The sequence below is a fragment of the Salvelinus alpinus genome, chromosome 24, assembly GCF_045679555.1.
Source record: "Salvelinus alpinus chromosome 24, SLU_Salpinus.1, whole genome shotgun sequence".
Taxonomy (NCBI): domain Eukaryota; kingdom Metazoa; phylum Chordata; class Actinopteri; order Salmoniformes; family Salmonidae; genus Salvelinus; species Salvelinus alpinus.
The window spans coordinates 34,375,092-34,396,164 of record NC_092109.1 but is presented as its reverse complement, the minus strand read 5'-3'; the positions used below and the strand labels follow the sequence as shown (position 1 = coordinate 34,396,164).

The 21,073-nt window shown below is 51.2% G+C and overlaps 1 protein-coding gene across 8 annotated transcripts in view; it reads left to right on the top strand.

The window, feature by feature from the left end:
- Positions 1-21,073, top strand: part of LOC139552705 (dachshund homolog 2-like) — a 282,108-nt gene that overhangs the window by 113,395 nt on the left and 147,640 nt on the right. For all 8 annotated transcript variants that reach the window (XM_071364709.1, XM_071364708.1, XM_071364705.1 and 5 more), the window contains exon 2: positions 10,603-10,727. In XM_071364709.1, the coding sequence (XP_071220810.1) occupies positions 10,603-10,727 (125 nt within the window). The remainder of the gene's footprint in view (positions 1-10,602; positions 10,728-21,073) is intronic.

Sequence of the window (21,073 nt, the reverse complement as noted above, 5' to 3'; positions counted from 1 at the left end):
TTGAAGGAAACGTCTGGTTAATCTGCTCAAAAGGTTTCAACAGTGTTTTATAAATCCCCTTCCTCTCCGGAAGTTTCCACACGTTATCGGAACGTTCTGGTTATTAATGGGTTCTCAAGAGACTCTCTTTTTGAGGGACACAAACCAAACATAACATTCTCATAATTTGGTTTATGCATTATTAGGCCCGTAACACAGTAGAGTAGTCTGCAAATTATAGTGTAGTTTGTTTTAAACAAATATAAACTTCCCTGTAATGTTATGGCAAAATGGTGGCCAATTTGATTAAAAGGTAATTTATTTAAGTATGAAATTAATTGCACTGAGCACATCAGAAACATTTAATTGTCATTTTAGCTAATTATCTTCTCTCCAGTGAATTAGTCTCATCTTCAGTATCAGGTGTTCCGCTTATGTCATCATCATTTACCAGTGTGATGGAAGACACAGGTGGAAGGGACCTCCGTTTTTCCTATAAGCCATAAATTACAAGACAGAATATATGAATAACATATCTGAAGTAGTTCTTTCTGTGTCATATACAGTAGGCCTGCACTGTATTACAACACCCTTGTCTGTGAATTTACTGTAGAGGTGGTTGTTCCTGCACTTCTGGGCGGTTAGACAAATTACTATCCCATAATATTGTCTCTATGGCAACAGTACCTGATGACCTAATAAATACCTTTATCGTATTTTGAAGTTAATTACAACACTTGGACGTGTAAGGCCGGCTTATGTAGTCACATCCATTCATTTATTATTCTCTATTATTGTAAAGTCTATGCACACTCCTAGAAAATGTTAAGGTCCAAGGTAACTCAAGGACGAAAATAAACAATCCCACCCTCCCCCCCAACAAAATAAATATTGTATGTGAGTATGTACAGGATATCTGAATATGAATGTACTCCGTACTCAGCAAACTCTCTGAAAAAAATCTCTAATGTATGAAAATGAAATAAGCAAAGACTGAACATCTGGAACCTCCATAGTGACTTAATTACACAGTTTAAAAACTGTGGGCCCTGCGCTATGGTGAGCTGACAGGGCCCTGCGCTATGGTGAGCTGACAGGGCCCTGCGCTATGGTGAGCTGACAGGGCCCTGCGCTATGGTGAGCTGACAGGGCCCTGCGCTATGGTGAGCTGACAGGGCCCTGCGCTATGGTGAGCTGACAGGGCCCTGCGCTATGGTGAGCTGACAGGGCCCTGCGCTATGGTGAGCTGACAGGGCCCTGCTCTATGGTGAGCTGACAGGGCCCTGCTCTATGGTGAGCTGACAGGGCCCTGCTCTATGGTGAGCTGACAGGGCCCTGCTCTATGGTGAGCTGACAGGGCCCTGCTCTATGGTGAGCTGACAGGGCCCTGCTCTATGGTGAGCTGACAGGGCCCTGCTCTATGGTGAGCTGACAGGGCCCTGCGCTATGGTGAGCTGACAGGGCCCTGTGCTATGGTGAGCTGACAGGGCCCTGCGCTATGGTGAGCTGACAGGGCCCTGCTCTATGGTGAGCTGACAGGGCCCTGCGCTATGGTGAGCTGACAGGGCCCTGCGCTATGGTGAGCTGACAGGGCCCTGCGCTATGGTGAGCTGACAGGGCCCTGCGCTATGGTGTGCTGACAGGGCCCTGCTCTATGGTGAGCTGACAGGGCCCTGCTCTATGGTGAGCTGACAGGGCCCTGCTCTATGGTGAGCTGACAGGGCCCTGCTCTATGTTGAGCTGACAGGGCCCTGCTCTATGGTGAGCTGACAGGGCCCTGCTCTATGGTGAGCTGACAGGGCCCTGCTCTATGGTGAGCTGACAGGGCCCTGCGCTATGGTGAGCTGACAGGGCCCTGCTCTATGGTGAGCTGACAGGGCCCTGCTCTATGGTGAGCTGACAGGGCCCTGCACTATGGTGAGCTGACAGGAACCTGCTCTATGGTGAGCTGACAGGGCCCTGCTCTATGGTGAGCTGACAGGGCCCTGCGCTATGGTGAGCTGACAGGGCCCTGCTCTATGGTGAGCTGACAGGGCCCTGCAGACTCTGTGGAGCAGTAAGCCAGGCTGACGTTGATACACTACAGTAACTTCATTGAGCGTTCCCTGTTAAAGGCTCACTACAACCGCTAAAGTGATTCATGTTGAGAACTCTTTTTGCTTTCTTCTTTTTACACGCTTGGCTGTTCATAGTTTTCAATTAGATTAGTAAAGTGACAATTGTGAGTGCTGTGCATTTTCTGAACGTAGCTCACGCAGACAGCCAACACGTCATGAGGGGTATGACTGTGGGAGAGGTGGGGAAGGAAGGAAGGTGGATGGAAGGGGGTGAAGGGGGTTGAGGGTGAGTGCAGAAGGGGGTGTGATCATTGCTGCCACCTCCCTGGTGTAACAGATTGAGGGTCACATGAAGTTTATCATCGATTGGAATTGCAGTCCAGTCAATAGAGAATTTTACACACAGTGGAGTACAGTAGCAGAGCTCACTAGTTCTGTTGTACTGTAGCAGAGCTCACTAGTTCTGTCGTACTGTAGCAGAACTCACTAGTTCTGCCGTACTGTAGCAGAGCTCACTAGTTCTGTCGTACTGTAGCAGAGCTCACTAGTTCTGTCGTACTGTAGCAGAGCTCCCTGGTTCTGTCGTACTGTAGCAGAGCTCACTAGTTCTGTTGTGCTGTAGCAGAGTTCACTAGTTCTGTTGTGCTGTAGCAGAGCTCACTAGTTCTGTCGTACTGTAGCAGAGCTCACTAGTTCTGTCGTACTGTAGCAGAACTCACTAGTTCTGCCGTACTGTAGCAGAGCTCACTAGTTCTGTCGTACTGTAGCAGAGCTCACTAGTTCTGTCGTACTGTAGCAGAGTTCCCTGGTTCTGTCGTACTGTAGCAGAGCTCACTAGTTCTGTCGTACTGTAGCAGAGTTCACTAGTTCTGTTGTACTGTAGCAGAGTTCACTAGTTCTGTTGTACTGTAGCAGAGCTCACTAGTTCTGCCGTACTGTAGCAGAACTCACTAGTTCTGTCGTACTGTAGCAGAGCTCCCTGGTTCTGTCGTACTGTAGCAGAGTTCACTAGTTCTGTCGTACTGTAGCAGAGCTCACAAGTTCTGTCGTACTGTAGCAGAGCTCCCTGGTTCTGTCGTACTGTAGCAGAGCTCACTAGTTCTGTCCTACTGTAGCAGAGCTCACTAGTTCTGTCCTACTGTAGCAGAGCTCACTAGTTCTGTCGTACTGTAGCAGAACTCACTAGTTCTGTCGTACTGTAGCAGAGCTCACTAGTTCTGTCGTACTGTAGCAGAACTCACTAGTTCTGTCGTACTGTAGCAGAACTCACTAGTTCTGTCTTACTGTAGCAGAACTCACTAGTTCTGTCGTACTGTAGCAGAGCTCCCTGGTTCTGTCGTACTGTAGCAGAACTCACTAGTTCTGTCGTACTGTAGCAGAACTCACTAGTTCTGTCGTACTGTAGCAGAGCTCACTAGTTCTGTCGTACTGTAGCAGAGCTCACTAGTTCTGTCGTACTGTAGCAGAGCTCCCTGATTCTGTCGTACTGTAGCAGAGCTCACTAGTTCTGTCGTACTGTAGCAGAGCTCACTAGTTCTGTCGTACTGTAGCAGAGCTCACTAGTTCTGTCGTACTGTAGCAGATTTCCCTGGTTCTGTCGTACTGTAGGAGAGTTCCCTGGTTCTGTCGTACTGTAGCAGAGTTCCCTGGTTCTGTCGTACTGTAGGAGAGCTCACTAGTTCTGCCGTGCTGTAGCAGTACAGTAACTTTCGGTAATCTGGGTCATTTTCTGTGGAAGACCAGTAAACTGTTCCTTGACAAACACCTCGTGTTCTGACCCATATCAACATTTACAAGTTACTATTTAATTTAAAAGAAAAATGTTTTTAAGTTACTTTATTTTCTATTGAGGTGAGTGACTCCTCCAACTCTTGAGTCCTTGGCTACTCTGACTGTGAATGTTCAGGTGAATCATACTTAAAACAGAATAAACTGGCCAGAGAAAAGAGAAGAACAAGACATTAAAGGGGAATGAACAAACAGCTGAATCAAAATGGACTGTTGTGGCAGCTTGTGAGTGAATGCCTTTGTGTTGAACAGAGAGAGTGGGGCACGGCGAACGAGAGAGAGAGACGGACGCTTCACAGCGAATGGGCTTTGTTCTAATGGCAACACTCTGTTTGGAACACCGATAAGAGCCTTCCATTTGTCTCTCCAAGGTTTTTTTCTTTCTGTCCTCTGTTCTCCGTTCAAGTCTTCTCTGCGTCTTTTGTACTTTAAAGCGGATCCCAGGCCAGCCAAGTGTAGTGGCATCTGGAGCGTCTAGTGCAGCTTTTTCAACCACGTCTCTGAAGACTGCGCTGATTTGTTCCCATATTGAACACCCCCCTCCTTTTACTTGTATGCTGATTGCTCTGTGGTCTTGTTTGTGTTTGTAGCCATTGCAATATTAATGAAATACAGAATGAGGCAACAACACAGCGTTTTTTTGTTGTTATTGTTCCTGGACGCTGGTCAATTAGCATTTTTCTTTTCAAGCACCCCCCCACCCCCCTATAGCCTACTTCATTCAGCCTGTCACATACATGTCTGTCTCTGCGACAGAAACACCCTATCAGTCCAGTACACTCTTTGACAGTCTACTGTTGTGAAGTGAGGAAGGGTGTGTGTGTGTGAGGGGTTGTGTAACGTAAGGAACGGTTTGACTAGCTTCTCACTTCCTGACCCCAGAGGGAAGGAATCTCAGTCTGATGTTACAGCGTCAGACACCAAACCCTGAAACAATGTGTCTGAACGCTGGCGACCCCTTATCAGATATGGCCTTGCTGGCATATGCTATGTCCCCTGTGCACTTCAAGGCATATGTGTTTGAGGTGATTATTATCAAGCTTTTGTGTGTGTCCTGTGTTATCAGTGGAGAGGATCTCTGTCTACCTGCTGTCTCTGTCTAATCCCCCCAGAGTGGGACGGGGGGACGGGGAAGGGGGGATGGGAGGACGAGGGTACGGGAGGATGAGGGGACGGGAGGATGGGGGGACGGGAGGACGAGGGGATGGGAGGATGGGGGGATGGGAGGATGGGGGGACGGGAGGACGAGGGGATGGGAGGATGGGGGGATGGGAGGACGAGGGGACAGGAGGATGAGGGGACGGGAGGAAGAGGGGATGGGAGGAAGAGGGGACGGGAGGACGAAGGGACGAAGGGACGGGAGGAAGAGGGGACGGGAGGAAGAGGGGACGGGAGGGCGAGGGGAAGGGAGGACGAAGGGACGGGAGGAAGAGGGGACGGGGTACAGGGGTACGGGTGGACGGGGGGGTGAGTGACGAGAGGAGGAGACTAACATAGTTAAGGTCTTATGAGGCTTCAAATATCTGAAAAATAAGGAATAACGTTGTGGGGTTTTATAGGCGCAACAATAATTCATAGAAATTAGACTAGCAATTGTCCTGGAATTATCTGAATTTATTTTCACCTTTCACCTTTATTTAACCAGGTAGGCTAATTGAGAACAAGTTCTCATTTACAACTGCGACCTGGCCAAGATAAAGCAAAGCAGTGTGACAGAAACAACACAGTTACACATGGAATAAACAAACATACAGTCAATAGCACAATAGAAAAAAAAAGAAAGTCTATATACAGTGTGTGCAAATGGTGTGAGGAGGTAAGGCAATGATTAGGCCATAGTAGCGAAGTAATTACAATTTAGCAAATGAACACTGGAGTGATAGATGAGCAGATGATGATGTGCAAGTAGAAATACTGGTGTGCAAAAGAGCAGAAAAGTAAATAAAAACAATATGGGGATGAGGTAGGTAGATTGGGTGGGCTATTTACAGATGGGCTATGTACAGCTGCAGCGATCGGTTAGCTGCTCAGATATCTGATGTTTAAAGTTAGTGAGGGAAATATAAGTCTCTAGCTTCAGCGATTTTTGCAATTCATTCCAGTCATTGGCAGCAGAGAACTGGAAGGAAAGGCGGCCAAAGGAGGTGTTGGCTTTGCGGACGACCAGTGAGATATACCTGCTGGAGCGCGTGCTACGGGTGGGTGTTGTTATCGTGACCAGTGAGATATACCTGCTGGAGCACGTGCTACGGGTGGGTGTTGTTATCGTGACCAGTGAGATATACCTGCTGGAGCGCGTGCTACGGGTGGGTGTTGTTATCGTGACCAGTGAGATATACCTGCTGGAGCGTGTGCTACGGGTGGGTGTTGTTATCGTGACCAGTGAGATATACCTGCTGGAGCGCGTGCTATGGGTGGGTGTTGTTATCGTGACCAGTGAGATATACCTGCTGGAGCGCGTGCTACGGGTGGGTGTTGTTATCGTGACCAGTGAGATATACTTGCTGGAGCGCGTGCTACGGATGGGTGTTGTTATCGTGACCAGTGAGATATACCTGCTGGAGCGTGTGCTACGGGTGGGTGTTGTTATCGTGACCAGTGAGATATACCTGCTGGAGCGCGTGCTACGGGTGGGTGTTGTTATGGTGACCAGTGAGATATACCTGCTGGAGCGTGTGCTACGGGTGGGTGTTGTTATGGTGACCAGTGAGATATACCTGCTGGAGCGTGTGCTACGGGTGGGTGTTGTTATCGTGACCAGTGAGATATACCTGCTGGAGCGCGTGCTACGGGTGGGTGTTGTTGTCGTGACCAGTGAGATATACCTGCTGGAGCGCGTGCTACGGGTGGGTGTTGTTATCGTGACCAGTGAGATATACCTGCTGGAGCGCGTGCTACGGGTGGGTGTTGTTATCGTGACCAGTGAGATATACCTGCTGGAGCGCGTGCTACGGGTGGGTGTTGTTATCGTGACCAGTGAGATATACCTGCTGGAGCGCGTGCTACGGGTGGGTGTTGTTATCGTGACCAGTGAGATATACCTGCTGGAGCGTGTGCTACGGGTGGGTGTTGTTATCGTGACCAGTGAGATATACCTGCTGGAGCGCGTGCTACGGGTGGGTGTTGTTATCGTGACCAGTGAGATATACCTGCTGGAGCACGTGCTACGGGTGGGTGTTGTTATCGTGACCAGTGAGATATACCTGCTGGAGCGTGTGCTACGGGTGGGTGCTGTTATCGTGACCAGTGAGATATACCTGCTGGAGCGTGTGCTACGGGTGGGTGTTGTTATCGTGACCAGTGAGATATACCTGCTGGAGCGCGTGCTACGGGTGGGTGTTGTTATCGTGACCAGTGAGATATACCTGCTGGAGCGCGTGCTACGGGTGGGTGTTGTTATCGTGACCAGTGAGATATACCTGCTGGAGCGCGTGCTACGGGTGGGTGTAGTTATCATGACCGGTGAGCTGAGTTAAGGCGGAGCTTTACCTAGCAGAGACTTATAGATGACCTGGAGCCAGTGGGTCTGGCGACGAATATGTAGCGAGGGCCAGCCGACTAGAGCATACAGGTCGCAGTGGTGGGTGGTATAAGGGGCTTTGGTGACAAAACGGATGACACTGTGATAGACTGCATCCAGTTTGCTGAGTAGAGTATTGGAAGCTATTTTGTAAATGACTTCGCCGAAGTTTAGGATCGGTAGGATCGTCAGTTTTACGAGGGTATGTTTGGCGGTGTGAGTGAAGGAGGCTTTGTTACGAAATAGGAAGCAAATTCTAGATTTGATTTTGGATTGGAGATGTTTAATATGAGTCTGGAAGGAGAGTTTACAGTCTAGCCAGACACCTAGGCATGTGTAGTTGTTCATATATTCTGAGTCAGAACCGTCCAGAGTAGTGATGCTACTCGGGCGGGCGGGTGCGGGCAGCGAGCGGTTGAAAAGCATGCATTTAGTTTTACTAGCATTTAAGAGCAGTCGGAGGCCACGGAAGGAGTGTTGTATGGCATTGAAGCTCGTTTGGAGGTTAGTTAACACAGTGTCCAAAGAAGGGCCAGATGTATACAGAATGGTGTTGTCTGCGTAGAGGTGGATCAGGGAATCACCCGCAGCAAGAGCGACATCGTTGATATATACAGAGAAAATAGTCGGCCCGAGAATTGAACCCTGTGGTACCCCCATAGAGACTGCCAGAGATCCGGACAACTGGCCCTCCAATTTGACACACTGAACTCTGTCTGAGAAGTAGTTGGTGAACCAGGCGAGGCAGTCATTTGAGAAACCAACGCTGTTGAGTCTGCCGATAAGGATACGGTGATTGACAGAGTCGAAAGCCTTGGCCAGGTCGATGAAGTCGGCCGCACAGTACTGTCTTTTATCGATGGCGGTTATGATATTGTTTAGTACCTTGAGCGTGGCTGAGGTGCAGCTGTGACCAGATCGGAAACCGGATTGCACAGCGGAGAAGGTACGGTGGAATTCGAAATGGTCAGTGATCTGTTTATTAACTTGGCTTTCGAAGACTTTAGAAAGGCAGGGCAGGATGGATATAGGTCTATAACAGTTTGGGTCTAGAGTGTCACCTCTTTTGAAGAGGGGGATGACCGCGTCAGCTCTCCAATCTTTAGGGATCTCGGACGATACGAAAGAGAGGTTGAACAGACTGGTAATAGGGGTTGCAACAATGGCGGCGGATCATTTTTGAAAGAAAAGGTCCAGATTGTCTAGCCCAGCTGATTTGTACGGGTCCAGGTTTTGCAGCTCTTTCTGAACATCTGCTATCTGGATTTGGGTGAAGGAGAAGCTGGGGATGCTTGGGCAAGTAGCTGCGGGGGGTGCGAAGCTGTTGGCCGGGGTTGGGGTAGCCAGGAGGAAAGTATTGTCTTTAACGTATCATTTCCATCTCTTAGTGTCTATTGTTGTCAATTTAAATGATAGAGAATGTGATACAATTTTCATATCACGCTTGCTACGTATGTTTGCTACGTACAGTGGGGAGAACAAGTATTTGATACACTGCCGATTTTGCAGGTTTTCCTACTTACAAAGCATGTAGAGGTCTGTAATTTTTATCATAGGTACACTTCAACTGTGAGAGACGGAATCTAAAACAAAAATCCAGAAAATCACATTGTATGATTTTTAAGTAATTAATTTGCATTTTATTGCAAGACATAAGTATTTGATCACCTTCCAACCAGTAAGAATTCCGGCTCTCACAGACCTGTTAGTTTTTCTTTAAGAAGCCCTCCTGTTCTCCACTCATTACCTGTATTAACTGCACCTGTTTGAACTCGTTACCTGTATAAAAGACACCTGTCCACACACTCAATCAAACAGACTCCAACCTCTCCACAATGGCCAAGACCAGAGAGCTGTGTAAGGACATCAGGGATAAAATTGTAGACCTGCACAAGGCTGGGATGGGCTACAGGACAATAGGCAAGCAGCTTGGTGAGAAGGCAACAACTGTTGGCGCAATTATTAGAAAATGGAAGAAGTTCAAGATGACGGTCAATCATCCTCGGTCTGGGGCTCCATGCAAGATCTCACCTCGTGGGGCATCAATGATCATGAGGAAGGTGAGGGATCAGCCCAGAACTACACGGCAGGACCTGGTCAATGACCTGAAGAGAGCTGGGACCACAGTCTCAAAGAAAACCATTAGTAACACACTATGCAGTCATGGATTAAAATACTGCAGCGCACGCAAGGTCCTCCTGCTCAAGCCAGGGCATGTCCAGGCCCGTCTGAAGTTTGCCAATGACCATCTGGATGATCCAGAGGAAGAATGGGAGAAGGTCATGTGGTCTGATGAGACAAAAATTGAGCTTTTTGGTCTAAACTCCACTCGACGTGTTTGGAGGAAGAAGAAGGATGAGTACAACCCCAAGAACACCATCCCAACCGTGAAGCATGGAGGTGGAAACATCATTCTTTGGGGATGCTTTTCTGCAAAGGGGACAGGGCGACTGCACCGTATTGAGGGGAGGATGGATGGGGCCATGTATCGCGAGATCTTGGCCAACAACCTCCTTCCCTCAGTAAGAGCATTGAAGATGGGTCGTGGCTGGGTCTTCCAGCATGACAACGACCCGAAACACACAGCCAGGGAAACTAAGGAGTGGCTCCGTAAGAAGCATCTCAAGGTTCTGGAGTGGCCTAGCCAGTCTCCAGACCTGAACCCAATAGAAAATCTTTGGAGGGAGCTGAAAGTCCGTATTGCCCAGCGACAGCCGCGAAACCTGAAGGATCTGGAGAAGGTCTGTATGGAGGAGTGGGCCAAAATCCCTGCTGCAGTGTGTGCAAACCTGGTCAAGAACTCCAGGAAACGTATGATCTCTGTAATTGCAAACAAAGGTTTCTGTACCAAATATTAAGTTCTGCTTTTCTGATGTATCAAATACTTATGTCATGCAATAAAATGCAAATTAATTACTTAAAAATCATACAATGTGATTTTCTGGATTTTTGTTTTAGATTCCGTCTCTCACAGTTGAAGTGTACCTATGATAAATATTACAGACCTCTACATGCTTTGTAAGTAGGAAAACCTGCAAAATCGGCAGTGTATCAAATACTTGTTCTCCCCACTGTATGTAGAGAAATATAAAATCAACCATTGTAAATGTATCAATCAATGGTCTCTTACACTGTGAGCCTATGTGGTCTAAGTAATAGATTTTTAAATAGTAGATCATTTTCTGTGTATTCACTGTGATCTCTATCTCTCTCTCTTTCTCTCTCCCTCTCCTTCTCCTTCTCTCCCTCTCTCTGCAGCTCCAGGCCTGGCCGACCACCCAAGCGTTCCCTGGGGGTAGCGATGCAGGAAAGCTCCAGGCTTCTTCCCCACAGTGTCCACGGCCTACTGTCTCCCGGCCTCCTCTCATCCATGTCGCCCGGAGGTAAGATCTCTCTCAGTCCCAATAAATAAATACAAATGTACCCTCCACCAGCCTAACCTCTACCTTCCATTAATTATGTATTTTAATTATGTATTTTGTTTGATATAAAAATAGAGAGCCATCAGGTGACCTATACAAGAGACTTGGATTTATCACATTTTGATGAAAGCGATTCTGTTATCTTTTCCCTTGAGGTCCCTGTCTCTATTTCCAGGCACCTTTCTTTCTCCCCTCCTCTCATCTCTACCCCCTGCTTCTGCAAATCAGCTCTTATTGATTTCCTCCTCTGTCCTTCACTGGTCACTACTGCCGCTCACACAGAGGTTACACTATTGGATTTCTGTAGCCTTTTCTCACACATGCATTTGCTCTCTCTCTCTCTCTCTCTCTCTCCCTCTCCCTCTCCCTCTCCCTCTCCCTCTCCCTCTCTCTCTCTCTTTCCTTCCCCCTCTCTTTCCTTCCCCCTCTCTCTCTCTCTCTCTGTGTCTCTATTTCCTTTTCTCTCGCTTTCCTTCCCCTCTCTCTGTCTCTCCCTCTCTCTCTCTCTCTCTCTCGCGCTCTCTCTCGCTCTCGCTCTCACTCTCACTCCCTCTCTCACTCTCACTCTCACTCTCACTCTCTCCCTCTCTCCCTCGCTCTCTCCCTTTCTCGCTCTCTCTTTCTCTCTCTCTCTCTCTCTCTCTCTCTCTCTCTCTCTCTCTCTCTCTCTCTTTCCTTTTCTCTATATTTCCTCCCCCCCCTCTCTCTCGCTCTCTCGCTCTCTCGCTCTCTCGCTCTCTCGCTCTCTCGCTCTCTCGCTCTCTCGCTCTCTCGCTCTCTCCCTCTCTCTCTCCCTCTCTCTCTCTCTCTGTCTCTCTTTCCTTCCCCCTCTCTTTCCTTCCCCCTCTCTCTCTCTCTCTCTGTGTCTCTATTTCCTTTTCTCTCGCTTTCCTTCCCCTCTCTCTGTCTCTCTCTCTCCCTCTCTCTCTCCCTCTCTCTCGCTCTCTCTCTCTCTCCCTCTCTCTCTCTCTCTCTCTCCCTCTCTCTCTCTCTCTCTCTCTCTCCCTCTCCCTCTCTCTCTCTCCCTCTCTCTCTCTCCCTCTCCCTCTCTCTCTCTCGCTCTCTCTCTCTCTCCCTCTCTCTCTCTCGCTATCTCTCTCTCTCTCTCTCTCTCTCTCCCTCTCGCTCTCTCCCTTTCTCGCTCTCTCTTTCTCTCTCTCTCTCTCTCTGTCTCTCTCTCTCTCTCTCTTTCCTTTTCTCTCTCTTTCCTTCCCCCCTCTCCTTCTCTTTCTCTCTCTCTCTTTCTCTCTCTCTCTTTCCTTCTCTCTCTCTCTCTCTCTCTCTCTCTCTCTCTCTCTCTCTCTCTCTCTCTCTCTCTTTCCTTTTCTCTCTCTCTCTCTCCTATTCCCTCTCCAGTCTCTATCTCTGTTGTTGCTGTAGGCCTTTCCTTCTCCTTTCTCCTCTTAATATAAATGCAATATGATGGAATCTATTTGATAAATCTAGCGTTGTTGCATCAACACAATGCCTGTCTCTATGCTGTGTTTGCATGTGTCTATTGGAAAGTGTACCTACAGCAAACTACAGGTTCTGTCTTGTTAAGAACTTTTTACATTTTCTCTCTAAATTGCTGATGGTGGCGGTTTAGTCCTCACGATGGCCAGCAAGGATATTGATCTGTGCAGACGAGTAGTCTGAGCAGTCAGTTAGCCATGCTAGTGATTGATTTAAGATGACTGTTATTATTCTCCTCCCCTGCAGTGGGTGGTGGGCCTTCTTTAAAATGCACATGAAAATCATTTACATTTTGTATCGTCTCGGTGCATCAGTGTAAAACTCAACTCAGGCAGTAGAGTAGTTGTCTGCCTTTCTGTCAGATGACTAGACTTAATTAGATACTAGTGGACAAGTAGTCTTATCTTTTCAATATGAACATGTAGTTTAATGTGATAATTAAGTACAACCTTTAATTCTTTTGATATTATTATTTTTACCTTTAATGGCCAAGCAGTATTGTAGTTGCAAAACCCATGTTTTGTTTTCGTTTTCACAGGTTTTGTTAATACAGCTAGAGGTATATTATTCCTGAAAAGCCTTTGAATTAAGGTAATGGGGCAACTTGCTGATCTCTTAAATATCAGCCTTTTCCACTGCTCATGCTCATTCCTATAAGCAAACAACATATGTATATATGTATATGTAGATATGTATATTTAGATATTTAGATATGTATATTTAGATATGTATATTTAGGTATGTATATTTAGATGTGTTTAGTTAGATATGTATATATGTATATTTAGATATGTTTATTTAGATATGTTTATTTAGATATTTAGATATGTATATATGTATATTTAGATATGTATATTTAGATATGTTTATTTAGATATGTCTATATGTATATTTAGATATGTTTATTTAGATATGTATATTTAGATATGTTTAGTTAGATATGTATATTTAGATGTGTTTATTTACATATTTAGATATGTATATTTAGATATGTTTATTTAGATATGTATATTTAGATATGTTTAGTTAGATATGTATATTTAGATATGTTTATTTACATATTTAGATATGTATATTTAGATATGTATACTTAGATATGTTTATTTAGATATGTTTATTTACATATGCATATTTAGATATGTTTATTTACATATTTAGATATGTATATTTAGATATGTATATATGTATATTTAGATATGTTTATATGTATATTTAGATATGTTTATTTAGATATGTTTATTTAGATATGTTTATTTAGAAACCTTAAAGGAATAATATTACGTCATACATCCTGAATGGATCAGAGACCATGCAAAAGTTCATGTTTACTACATATTGATGAATATATTTTTAATTTACCCACCAGTAATTTAGTAATAGTAGCAGCAGTAGTTGTACTTGTACATAAAATAATACCACTGTAGTCAAAAGTCACAATGTTCCTATTTCAGTGGAAAACATCTTACGGCAGACGTCAAATAGCAGATTTGTATCGGAGTTGTCATTCAGTTATTAGCAACCATTTGTGTTGTCGTTATCATGTCATTTGGGAATTATCTGTACAAATGAGCAAGCTTTAACCCCCCCCCCCCCCTCGTGGAGGCGGTAGGAGTATTGAGTTGAGCAAGCTTTAACCCCCCCCCCCCCGTGGAGGCGGTAGGAGTATTGAGTTGAGCAAGCTTTAACCCCCCCCCCCTCGTGGAGGCGGTAGGAGTATTGAGTTGAGCAAGCTTTAACCCCCCCCCCCCTTGTGGAGGCGGTAGGAGTATTGAGTTGAGCAAGCTTTAACCCCCCCCCCCCGTGGAGGCGGTGGGAGTATTGAGTTGAGCAAGCTTTAACCCCCCCCCCCTCGTGGAGGCGGTAGGAGTATTGAGTTGAGCAAGCTTTAACCCCCCCCCCCCGTGGAGGCGGTGGGAGTATTGAGTTGAGCAAGCTTTAACCCCCCCCCCTCGTGGAGGCGGTGGGAGTATTGAGTTGAGCAAGCTTTAACCCCCCCCCCTCGTGGAGGCGGTGGGAGTATTGAGTTGAGCAAGCTTTAACCCCCCCCCCCCCCCGTGGAGGCGGTAGGAGTATTGAGTTGAGCAAGCTTTAACCCCCCCCCCCCCTCGTGGAGGCGGTAGGAGTATTGAGTTGAGCAAGCTTTAACCCCCCCCCCCCGTGGAGGCGGTGGGAGTATTGAGTTGAGCAAGCTTTAACCCCCCCCCCCCCCCGTGGAGGCGGTGGGAGTATTGAGTTGAGCAAGCTTTAACCCCCCCCCCTCGTGGAGGCGGTAGGAGTATTGAGTTGAGCAAGCTTTAACCCCCCCCCCCTCGTGGAGGCGGTAGGAGTATTGAGTTGAGCAAGCTTTAACCCCCCCCCCTCGTGGAGGCGGTAGGAGTATTGAGTTGAGCAAGCTTTAACCCCCCCCCCTCGTGGAGGCGGTAGGAGTATTGAGTTGAGCAAGCTTTAACCCCCCCCCCTCGTGGAGGCGGTAGGAGTATTGAGTTGAGCAAGCTTTAACCCCCCCCCCTCGTGGAGGCGGTAGGAGTATTGAGTTGAGCAAGCTTTAACCCCCCCCCCTCGTGGAGGCGGTAGGAGTATTGAGTTGAGCAAGCTTTAACCCCCCCCCCCCCGTGGAGGCGGTGGGAGTATTGAGTTGAGCAAGCTTTAACCCCCCCCCCGTGGAGGCGGTGGGAGTATTGAGTTGAGCAAGCTTTAACCCCCCCCCCCCGTGGAGGCGGTAGGAGTATTGAGTTGAGCAAGCTTTAACCCCCCCCCCTCGTGGAGGCGGTAGGAGTATTGAGTTGAGCAAGCTTTAACCCCCCCCCCTCGTGGAGGCGGTAGGAGTATTGAGTTGAGCAAGCTTTAACCCCCCCCCCCTCGTGGAGGCGGTAGGAGTATTGAGTTGAGCAAGCTTTAACCCCCCCCCCTCGTGGAGGCGGTAGGAGTATTGAGTTGAGCAAGCTTTAACCCCCCCCCCTCGTGGAGGCGGTAGGAGTATTGAGTTGAGCAAGCTTTAACCCCCCCCCCTCGTGGAGGCGGTAGGAGTATTGAGTTGAGCAAGCTTTAACCCCCCCCCCTCGTGGAGGCGGTAGGAGTATTGAGTTGAGCAAGCTTTAACCCCCCCCCCCCCCCCGTGGAGGCGGTGGGAGTATTGAGTTGAGCAAGCTTTAACCCCCCCCCCCGTGGAGGCGGTGGGAGTATTGAGTTGAGCAAGCTTTAACCCCCCCCCCCGTGGAGGCGGTAGGAGTATTGAGTTGAGCAAGCTTTAACCCCCCCCCCTCGTGGAGGCGGTAGGAGTATTGAGTTGAGCAAGCTTTAACCCCCCCCCCCCCCCCCGTGGAGGCGGTGGGAGTATTGAGTTGAGCAAGCTTTAACCCCCCCCCCCCGTGGAGGCGGTAGGAGTATTGAGTTGAGCAAGCTTTAACCCCCCCCCCCCCGTGGAGGCGGTAGGAGTATTGAGTTGAGCAAGCTTTAACCCCCCCCCCCCCGTGGAGGCGGTAGGAGTATTGAGTTGAGCAAGCTTTAACCCCCCCCCCCCCGTGGAGGCGGTAGGAGTATTGAGTTGAGCAAGCTTTAACCCCCCCCCCCCCCGTGGAGGCGGTAGGAGTATTGAGTTGAGCAAGCTTTAACCCCCCCCCCCCGTGGAGGCGGTGGGAGTATTGAGTTGAGCAAGCTTTAACCCCCCCCCCCGTGGAGGCGGTAGGAGTATTGAGTTGAGCAAGCTTTAACCCCCCCCCCCGTGGAGGCGGTGGGAGTATTGAGTTGAGCAAGCTTTAACCCCCCCCCCCCCGTGGAGGCGGTAGGAGTATTGAGTTGAGCAAGCTTTAACCCCCCCCCCGTGGAGGCGGTGGGAGTATTGAGTTGAGCAAGCTTTAACCCCCCCCCCCCGTGGAGGCGGTAGGAGTATTGAGTTGAGCAAGCTTTAACCCCCCCCCCCCGTGGAGGCGGTGGGAGTATTGAGTTGAGCAAGCTTTAACCCCCCCCCCCCCCGTGGAGGCGGTAGGAGTATTGAGTTGAGCAAGCTTTAACCCCCCCCCCCCCCGTGGAGGCGGTGGGAGTATTGAGTTGAGCAAGCTTTAACCCCCCCCCCCGTGGAGGCGGTAGGAGTATTGAGTTGAGCAAGCTTTAACCCCCCCCCCCCCCCCCCGTGGAGGCGGTAGGAGTATTGAGTTGAGCAAGCTTTAACCCCCCCCCCCCCCCCCCGTGTAGGCGGTAGGAGTATTGAGTTGAGCAAGCTTTAACCCCCCCCCCCCCCCCCCCCCGTGGAGGCGGTAGGAGTATTGAGTTGAGCAAGCTTTAACCCCCCCCCCCACCCCCCCCGTGGAGGCGGTAGGAGTATTGAGTTGAGCAAGCTTTAACCCCCCCCCGTGGAGGCGGTAGGAGTATTGAGTTGAGCAAGCTTTAACCCCCCCCCCCCCCGTGGAGGCGGTAGGAGTATTGAGTTGAGCAAGCTTTAACCCCCCCCCCCCCCCCCCCGTGGAGGCGGTAGGAGTATTGAGTTGAGCAAGCTTTAACCCCCCCCCCCCCGTGGAGGCGGTAGGAGTATTGAGTTGAGCAAGCTTTAACCCCCCCCCCTCGTGGAGGCGGTGGGAGTATTGAGTTGAGCAAGCTTTAACCCCCCCCCCCCGTGGAGGCGGTGGGAGTATTGAGTTGAGCAAGCTTTAACCCCCCCCCCCCCCCGTGGAGGCGGTGGGAGTATTGAGTTGAGCAAGCTTTAACCCCCCCCCCCTCGTGGAGGCGGTAGGAGTATTGAGTTGAGCAAGCTTTAACCCCCCCCCCCCCTCGTGGAGGCGGTAGGAGTATTGAGTTGAGCAAGCTTTAACCCCCCCCCCTCGTGGAGGCGGTAGGAGTATTGAGTTGAGCAAGCTTTAACCCCCCCCCCTCGTGGAGGCGGTAGGAGTATTGAGTTGAGCAAGCTTTAACCCCCCCCCCTCGTGGAGGCGGTAGGAGTATTGAGTTGAGCAAGCTTTAACCCCCCCCCCTCGTGGAGGCGGTAGGAGTATTGAGTTGAGCAAGCTTTAACCCCCCCCCTCGTGGAGGCGGTAGGAGTATTGAGTTGAGCAAGCTTTAACCCCCCCCCCCCCCGTGGAGGCGGTGGGAGTATTGAGTTGAGCAAGCTTTAACCCCCCCCCCCCGTGGAGGCGGTGGGAGTATTGAGTTGAGCAAGCTTTAACCCCCCCCCCCGTGGAGGCGGTAGGAGTATTGAGTTGAGCAAGCTTTAACCCCCCCCCCTCGTGGAGGCGGTAGGAGTATTGAGTTGAGCAAGCTTTAACCCCCCCCCCTCGTGGAGGCGGTAGGAGTATTGAGTTGAGCAAGCTTTAACCCCCCCCCCTCGTGGAGGCGGTAGGAGTATTGAGTTGAGCAAGCTTTAACCCCCCCCCCTCGTGGAGGCGGTAGGAGGATTGAGTTGAGCAAGCTTTAACCCCCCCCCCTCGTGGAGGCGGTAGGAGTATTGAGTTGAGCAAGCTTTAACCCCCCCCCCTCGTGGAGGCGGTAGGAGTATTGAGTTGAGCAAGCTTTAACCCCCCCCCCCTCGTGGAGGCGGTAGGAGTATTGAGTTGAGCAAGCTTTAACCCCCCCCCCCCCCCGTGGAGGCGGTGGGAGTATTGAGTTGAGCAAGCTTTAACCCCCCCCCCCCGTGGAGGCGGTGGGAGTATTGAGTTGAGCAAGCTTTAACCCCCCCCCCGTGGAGGCGGTAGGAGTATTGAGTTGAGCAAGCTTTAACCCCCCCCCCTCGTGGAGGCGGTAGGAGTATTGAGTTGAGCAAGCTTTAACCCCCCCCCCCCCCCCGTGGAGGCGGTGGGAGTATTGAGTTGAGCAAGCTTTAACCCCCCCCCCCCGTGGAGGCGGTAGGAGTATTGAGTTGAGCAAGCTTTAACCCCCCCCCCCCGTGGAGGCGGTAGGAGTATTGAGTTGAGCAAGCTTTAACCCCCCCCCCCCGTGGAGGCGGTAGGAGTATTGAGTTGAGCAAGCTTTAACCCCCCCCCCTCGTGGAGGCGGTAGGAGTATTGAGTTGAGCAAGCTTTAACCCCCCCCCCCCCCCCGTGGAGGCGGTGGGAGTATTGAGTTGAGCAAGCTTTAACCCCCCCCCCCCCGTGGAGGCGGTAGGAGTATTGAGTTGAGCAAGCTTTAACCCCCCCCCCCCCGTGGAGGCGGTAGGAGTATTGAGTTGAGCAAGCTTTAACCCCCCCCCCCCCCCGTGGAGGCGGTAGGAGTATTGAGTTGAGCAAGCTTTAACCCCCCCCCCCCGTGGAGGCGGTAGGAGTATTGAGTTGAGCAAGCTTTAACCCCCCCCCCCCGTGGAGGCGGTAGGAGTATTGAGTTGAGCAAGCTTTAACCCCCCCCCCCCGTGGAGGCGGTGGGAGTATTGAGTTGAGCAAGCTTTAACCCCCCCCCCCCCCGTGGAGGCGGTAGGAGTATTGAGTTGAGCAAGCTTTAACCCCCCCCCCCCCGTGGAGGCGGTGGGAGTATTGAGTTGAGCAAGCTTTAACCCCCCCCCCGTGGAGGCGGTGGGAGTATTGAGTTGAGCAAGCTTTAACCCCCCCCCCCCGTGGAGGCGGTAGGAGTATTGAGTTGAGCAAGCTTTAACCCCCCCCCCCCCCCCGTGGAGGCGGTGGGAGTATTGAGTTGAGCAAGCTTTAACCCCCCCCCCCCCCCCCCCGTGGAGGCGGTAGGAGTATTGAGTTGAGCAAGCTTTAACCCCCCCCCCCCCCCCCCGTGGAGGCGGTAGGAGTATTGAGTTGAGCAAGCTTTAACCCCCCCCCCCCCCCCGTGGAGGCGGTAGGAGTATTGAGTTGAGCAAGCTTTAACCCCCCCCCCCCCCCCGTGGAGGCGGTAGGAGTATTGAGTTGAGCACGCTTTAACCCCCCCCCCCCCCGTGGAGGCGGTAGGAGTATTGAGTTGAGCAAGCTTTAACCCCCCCCCCCCCCGTGGAGGCGGTAGGAGTATTGAGTTGAGCAAGCTTTAACCCCCCCCCCCCCCCCCCCCGTGGAGGCGGTAGGAGTATTGAGTTGAGCAAGCTTTAACCCCCCCCCCCCCCGTGGAGGCGGTATGAGTATTGAGTTGAGCAAGCTTTAACCCCCCCCCCCCGTGGAGGCGGTAGGAGTATTGAGTTGAGCAAGCTTTAACCCCCCCCCCCCCCCCCCCCGTGGAGGCGGTATGAGTATTGAGTTGAGCAAGCTTTAACCCCCCCCCCTCGTGGAGGCGGTAGGAGTATTGAGTTGAGCAAGCTTTAACCCCCCCCCCTCGTGGAGGCGGTAGGAGTATTGAGTTGAGCAAGCTTTAACCCCCCCCCCCTCGTGGAGGCGGTAGGAGGATTGAGTTGAGCAAGCTTTAACCCCCCCCCCTCGTGGAGGCGGTAGGAGTATTGAGTTGAGCAAGCTTTAACCCCCCCCCCTCGTGGAGGCGGTAGGAGTATTGAGTTGAGCAAGCTTTAACCCCCCCCCCCCTCGTGGAGGCGGTAGGAGTATTGAGTTGAGCAAGCTTTAACCCCCCCCCCCCCGTGGAGGCGGTAGGAGTATTGAGTTGAGCAAGCTTTAACCCCCCCCCCCCCCGTGGAGGCGGTGGGAGTATTGAGTTGAGCAAGCTTTAACCCCCCCCCCCCGTGGAGGCGGTGGGAGTATTGAGTTGAGCAAGCTTTAACCCCCCCCCCCCCGTGGAGGCGGTAGGAGTATTGAGTTGAGCAAGCTTTAACCCCCCCCCCCGTGGAGGCGGTGGGAGTATTGAGTTGAGCAAGCTTTAACCCCCCCCCCGTGGAGGCGGTAGGAGTATTGAGTTGAGCAAGCTTTAACCCCCCCCCCTCGTGGAGGCGGTAGGAGTATTGAGTTGAGCAAGCTTTAACCCCCCCCCCCCGTGGAGGCGGTAGGAGTATTGAGTTGAGCAAGCTTTAACCCCCCCCCCCCGTGGAGGCGGTAGGAGTATTGAGTTGAGCAAGCTTTAACCCCCCCCCCCCCGTGGAGGCGGTGGGAGTATTGAGTTGAGCAAGCTTTAACCCCCCCCCCCGTGGAGGCGGTAGGAGTATTGAGTTGAGCAAGCTTTAACCCCCCCCCCCCCCGTGGAGGCGGTGGGAGTATTGAGTTGAGCAAGCTTTAACCCCCCCCCCCCGTGGAGGCGGTAGGAGTATTGAGTTGAGCAAGCTTTAACCCCCCCCCCCGTGGAGGCGGTGGGAGTATTGAGTTGAGCAAGCTTTAACCCCCCCCCCCCCGTGGAGGCGGTAGGAGTATTGAGTTGAGCAAGCTTTAACCCCCCCCCCTCGTGGAGGCGGTAGGAGTATTGAGTTGAGCAAGCTTTAACCCCCCCCCCCCCCCCCCCCGTGGAGGCGGTGGGAGTATTGAGTTGAGCAAGCTTTAACCCCCCCCCCCCCCGTGGAGGCGGTAGGAGTATTGAGTTGAGCAAGCTTTAACCCCCCCCCCCGTGGAGGCGGTAGGAGTATTGAGTTGAGCAAGCTTTAACCCCCCCCCCCCGTGGAGGCGGTAGGAGTATTGAGTTGAGCAAGCTTTAACCCCCCCCCCCCGTGGAGGCGGTAGGAGTATTGAGTTGAGCAAGCTTTAACCCCCCCCCCCCCGTGGAGGCGGTAGGAGTATTGAGTTGAGCAAGCTTTAACCCCCCCCCCCCCGTGGAGGCGGTGGGAGTATTGAGTTGAGCAAGCTTTAACCCCCCCCCCCCCCGTGGAGGCGGTAGGAGTATTGAGTTGAGCAAGCTTTAACCCCCCCCCCCCGTGGAGGCGGTGGGAGTATTGAGTTGAGCAAGCTTTAACCCCCCCCCCCCGTGGAGGCGGTAGGAGTATTGAGTTGAGCAAGCTTTAACCCCCCCCCCGTGGAGGCGGTGGTAGTATTTAGTTGAGCAAGCTTTAACCCCCCCCCCCCGTGGAG